At 74.3% G+C, this 5,683-nt stretch overlaps 1 protein-coding gene across 1 annotated transcript in view; it reads right to left on the bottom strand.

Annotated features, from left to right (window-relative positions):
- Nucleotides 1–4,704: 4,704 nt before the first annotated feature.
- Nucleotides 4,705–5,683, bottom strand: part of SIR1 (hypothetical protein) — a gene marked incomplete at both ends in the record, with an annotated part of 3,262 nt that continues 2,283 nt past the window's right edge. Inside the window, 3 exons of the mRNA XM_009036831.1 lie at nt 4,705–4,792; nt 4,882–4,979; nt 5,214–5,466. Coding sequence (XP_009035079.1) covers nt 4,705–4,792; nt 4,882–4,979; nt 5,214–5,466 — 439 coding nt within the window. The remainder of the gene's footprint in view (nt 4,793–4,881; nt 4,980–5,213; nt 5,467–5,683) is intronic.

Raw genomic sequence — 5,683 nt, forward strand, 5'->3', positions numbered from 1 at the left:
GCCCGTCGGCGGCGACGGCGGGCCGGCGACGCCGCCGCGGTCCCGCCGGACCTCGCTGCGCGCGGCCGCGCGCACGCCCGCGATGCCCGTCGCCGCGCCGTCGCCGGCGGCGGCGCCGGCGGGCCGCTCCGCGGCCGCGCAGCGCTCGAGGCCGGCGGCGGCCTTGGCGCCGACGTCGGGGAAGGCGCAGTCCGCGCCGATGCGCGCCGCGAGCTCGAAGCACTCGCGCGCGGACGCGACGAGGGCCGCCGCGTCGTCGCCGGCCGCCGCGGCGGCCGCCGCGGCGTTGAGGTAGGCCGTGCCCGCGTTGGCCATGTCGCCGCCCTGGGCGCGCGTGTCGCCGATCTTGCCGTTGGCCTCGAAGGCGCGCGCGTGCCACGTGACGGCCGCGCGGGGGTCGCCGCGGCAGTCGAGCGCGCAGCCGAGCGCGCCCGCGAGCACGGGCTGGACGCCCTTGCGGATCGCCGGGTCGCCGATGGTCCGCACGAGCCGCAACGCGCCCAGCCAGGCCTCGGCGGCCTCGTCGTAGCGCGCGGCGCCGAAGAGCTGCTGGGCGGCGACGTGGGCCCGCTCGACGTCGGCGACGAGGGCGCCGTCGTCCTTCGCCGGCGGCGCGGCGCCGCCGCCGCCGGCGGCGACGTAGGCGCCGTTCTTCGCCCGCGTCCGCACGGGCAGGCCGTCGCGGTCCTGCAGGGCCGCCATCGGTGGCGGTGTTAGCGCGGCCGACGGTTACATTAGCGTGGAACGGATCCGAGACCGGCCGCCGGGCTATTATGCGCGCGCGCGCGCCTCGCTTAACGCCGCGCGCTTCCGCCGCCCGCGCGCGCGCCTCGCCGCGCGCTAGAGCGTCCCCATGGTCTGGCCGGTCTTGGCGTCCCAGTCGACGAAGTCGCAGGGCTCCGGGCCCGCCGCGGCGACGGTCCTCGCGGCGACGTCGAGCGCGAGGACGACCATGCTGTCGCAGTAGTGCGCCTTGTCGAGGTCGGCGGCGTAGTCCCAGGACCGGTACTGGATCGCGAGCTTCGCCGGCGCGCCCGGGAGCGCCGCGGCGCGCGGGGCCGCGAAGGCGAGGAACGCCTCGCAGCGGTCGTAGGCCGGCGCGTCCGCGCACGCGTTGAGCCCGTCGGAGAGGCGCTTGCGGTTGAGCACGGGGCTCAGGTCGTGGGGGTGCCAGTCCGGCCCCCGGTGGCCCGCGGCGTCGTAGGTGACGAAGCGGTGGTACGTCGCCGGCGGCGCCTCGTAGGTCGCGAACATGCGGAAGCCGTTCCAGGGGAAGAACTCCGCGCCGGCGACCCAGACGGCCGCGAAGGAGCCGAGGAGCAGCGCCGCGGCCCGCGCGCCGTCGCGCGCGGCCCGGGACGGCGGCCGCGGCGCGCCGCGGCCCCCGCCGAGGAGCGCGGCGCCGTCCGGGTCGCCCGTCGCGGCGCCGGCGGCCGCGGCGGGCCGCGCGCCGCGCGCGGCCGCGAGCGCGCGGCCGAGGTCCCAGGGCCCGCCCGACGCGCCGTCGACGGCGTGCGCGAGGTACCAGGCGGGGATGAGCAGGAGCAGGTCGATGAAGAGGATGTGCTGGAGGAAGAGGATGCCGACGTGCATGGTCCACATGACGGCCGGGAACGCGAGGCGCGGCGCGTCGCCAAAGGGCACGAGGCCCATGGCGATCTCGCCGAAGAGGCCGCAGGCGCCGAGGAAGGTCCAGAAGGGCTCCGGGACGTGGCGCAGGCGCAGGGATAGGAAGCCGCGGAAGAGGAAGTGGCGCCCGTTGAGCGTCGTCGCGAGGAGCTTCGTCTTCAGGTTCGTCCCCGACCTGTGTGGAATTCAAATATTCAACCCGACTTCAATGTGCGCGTAATCGAACGGTTTGGACCAGACTCTTTCGCTGTGCTTCGAGAACTCGACGAGAGCAATCGATTCGTCCAAAAATCAGCCGAATCGACTTCGAATTGACCGAGCTAGAGAGTTCTGAAGTTTGGTTGGGATAACCCAGCTCACTGTTTGATTTCCACACAGTCCCCGACGCCCAGAGCGCGCCGGACGCGCAGAGCTTCGTGAGGCCCGCCATGAGGTAGTTGTTCGCGAGGACGAGCGTCACGAGGAACCGCGTCCAGCCCCGGCGGTCGCCGCCGCCGCGCGGCGCGCCGCGGCGCCCGAGCAACAGCCGCGCGAGAAAGCCGTCGACGGAGAGGCCGCGCGCGCCGCCGCGCCAGGAGAGGATCGCGAGGCCCCACCAGGCGGCGATGAAGGAGTGGCCGCGCCACGTGTTGTAGGCGTGGAGCACGCCGCCGTAGAGGAGCCACGCGCCGCACGCGAGCGGGCAGCTCACGGGCGTCGCGACGCCCGCGGCCGCGGCGACGAGGAGCGCGCGCGTCGCGCGCTCGAGGCCCCGCAGGGCCGCGGCGTCGGCGCCGGACGTCAGGGCCCGCGCGAAGGCGCCCGCGGCGTGGCCCGCGGGCGCGGACCGCGCGAGGAGGCCCAGGACGCCCGACGGCTTGCACGTCCACCGCGGCAGCGCGGCCGTCGCCTCGAGCGGCGCGGTCATGACGTCGGCCGTGAAGAGGAGCAGGATGCCCGCGCAGGCGATGCGCAGCACGCCGAGGCTCGCGGGCGACGCCGCGCCGACGTGGCGCGCGTGGAACGCGTCCGCGTCGCGCGGCGCGAAGCGCGCGAGCAGCGCGACGACGAGGCCGAGGCACGCGGCCCGCGCGAAGGCGTGGACGGGCCCGTCCTTGGCGCGGTCGCCCGCGGGGAGGACCACGCAGGCGAGCCAGGCGACGAGCAGGCCGAGGAACGCCGCGGCCTCGCCCGCGACGAGCGTCGACTGGCGCGCGGCGTCGACGACGGCGACGCCCGCGGCGCCCGCGGGCAGGCGGCCGTACCAGGCGAGGCGCCGCCGCGCGAAGGCGTCGTAGGCGCACTCGAGGAGGGGCGCGGGGACGACGCGGCCGGCCGCGGCGACGCGCGCGTACGGGAAGTGCATAAAGTCGCCGAGCGCGAGCACGGCCGCGGCGCCCGCGAGGACCCGGGGCCGGCCGCCGGGCGTCGCGTCGACGACGTGGACGCGCTCGAGGAGCGCGCCGGGGGGTGGGGGCGGCCCCGCGGCCGCGACGGCCGCGGCCGCCGCGGCCGCCGCGCCGTCGCCGCGCGAGGCCTCGGCGTCGCCGAGCGCGGCCGCGACGCGCTGCGCGGGCACGAAGGAGAGGCCGCACCCGGGGCCGGCGACGACGGTCCGGTGGAGCACGTGCGCCCGGAGCGCGGAGCAGACGGCGCACTCGCCGTCGATGAGCACGACGAGCGACCGGTCGCTCTTTTCCGGGCGCGTCGCACAGCCGTAGAGGAGCGGGTAGGCGGCGACGCGCAGGACCTCGGCGGCGGCGACCACGGCCCCGAGGCCGAGGGAGACGACGCCCATGAGCACGTCGTCGAGCATTTTTGTAGTGAGGGGTGGGTCGTCTGACGACTCTCAGGGGCTCGCCAAGCGCTCGACAAAAATTTCCACAGGCGTCTCGACGAATATCCACGGCGCCCGAGCCGGCGCGCGCGGCGGCGTGACCGACAGCTGTGGGGATGGAGGAAGTCGCGGCCTGGCGCGAGGTCGAAGCGGGAACGCGGCATACCGTGAAGACGGCGATGGAGCGGCACGCTATTTTGACTCACAATTCTTTCACGGGCCTGCCGAGCGAGATCGCGCGGCAACCGAAGATCGGCCCCGGTGCTAGTGGCCGCGCCCGCGACGTCAAGACCTACCTCGCCGCCGACGTCGACGCGCTCGTCGCGCGCCTCGCCGCGCGCCCGCGGAACCGGTCGGTCGACCCGCGCTGGCACGAGGTCGAGGCGGGAACGCGGCATACCTACAAGACGGCGATGGATCTGTATCCGCAGCTGCACAGGCGTTCTCTCGACAACCTGCCGAGCGAGATCGCCGTGAAGCCGGATTTGCAACAAGGCGCGCGCGACGTCAAGACCTACCTCGCCGCCGACGTCAACGCGCTCGTCGCGCGCCTCGCCGCGCCGGAGCCTGAACCGGTCGACCCGCGCTGGCGCGAGGTCGAAGCGGGCGCGCGTTACGACCAGAGGACGGCCCTGAAGCGCTATCCGCAGCTGCACCCACATCTCCTCGCGGACCTCCCCTTCGAGATCGCGCGTCGGCCGAAGATCCCCAAATGCCCATACGCCATCGACGTCAAGACTTACGCCGCCGCCGACGTCGAGGCGCTCGCCGCGTCGCGAGCCAAGAAGCGCGCGCGCGTCCAGGAGCCCGAGCCGCCCCAGGAGCCCGAGCCCGAGCAGGAGGAGCCCGAGGAGTGCCCCGTCTGCCTCGACCCGATGACGGGCGCCACCGCGACGCTCGTCTGCGGCCACCTCTTCTGCAAGGACTGCAGCACGGACTGGGCGAGCACCCAGGCGACGTGCCCGACGTGCCGCGCGCCGCTCCAGGTCGCTCCTTAGACGTGCCGCGCTCCGGATCGTCTAAGCCCATACTTGTACAAAACCACGTCCCTCTTGACCGCCAGAAGTTTTTACCCCGACGCCCATCTTCGTGTGGTACTGGTGCTTCGAACGCGCGCTGCGCCGGGCGATCCAAACGCCCGGCAACGGCACCAGGCGAGGCACTGGAGCCACTACACGAGCGCCCCAACGCACGCGCCTCCCCGAGCCAGCCGCTTACGACCGCGTCGCGCGCGCCGGCGCGGCGGGCACTCCCCCCGCTCACGGCTGGTTTGGGTTGTGCCGCCGGAGCCGCTCCCTGATCGTCGACTGGCACGAGTTCGGCAGCGGGTCGAAGAAGGGCCGCGACCTGCGGGCGCGGTCTCCGGGGGGGAGCGCCGGGGGCGGCGGGACGCGGCGCCGCGCGTCGTCGACTGGCCGAAGTTGCACCGGGGATACTGCTCGAAGGTGAACTTGCTCTGGATGTCGGACGTGTTGAAGTTCGCCGAGCTCGGCCAGTCCTGCTGCTTCGCGCGGTGCTGGTTGAGGCGCGTGACCTGGCGCGCGGCGGCGCTATCGCGCGGCGGCGCGCTCCCGTCGACGTCGGAAGAGGTCGGCCCACCGCTCGGCGCGCGCGCGCGCGCGCGTCGACGCGCGCCCGGCGCCGGCGGCGCGCCTGCTTGTCGTTCCACGTCGCGCGCAGGCCGAAGAACTGGTTCCGCACGCGTTTCTTTGACGAGAGCTGCGGGGGACGCGTGAGCGGCGGAAGACGACGCGAACGGGTGTCGCACCAGCTCCGGCGTCATGTGGAGGTAGTTGTACCGCGCGGGGCCCGGCGAGAAGTGGCCCGCGTCGCGCGTCCGCGGCTTGCAGAGCGACTGGCCGAAGTCGCTGCCCGCGGGGCCATAGAAGCTGAACTCGCCCGCGCTCTTGTGCCGCGCCTCGACCTGCTTCCGCAGCGAGCTCGGGTGCGGCCGCAGGTTCTCCACGAGGCTGCCCAGCGAGTCCGTCATGCCCGCGCCGGAGGTTTCGTCTTCAGCAGCGCTAATGGGAGAGCGAGGGGCAGCATCGCCATAGTGCCGGGGTGGTGCACTGGATACTACCCGCAAAGCCGACTTCAAAGCCGCATGGACATTTGAGGCCCGCCTCTCGTCGCACGTTCGACGCGCGTATCCGCCCCGCGGCTCCCCGGAAGTCCCCCCTGGAGGTGGTTCCGAGGCCTCTAGCCGTCGCCCCCGCGGGGGGAGGGGGGGGTGCGGGC

This window comes from Aureococcus anophagefferens (assembly GCF_000186865.1).
Source record: "Aureococcus anophagefferens unplaced genomic scaffold AURANscaffold_5, whole genome shotgun sequence".
In the NCBI taxonomy this organism is placed as follows: domain Eukaryota; class Pelagophyceae; order Pelagomonadales; family Pelagomonadaceae; genus Aureococcus; species Aureococcus anophagefferens.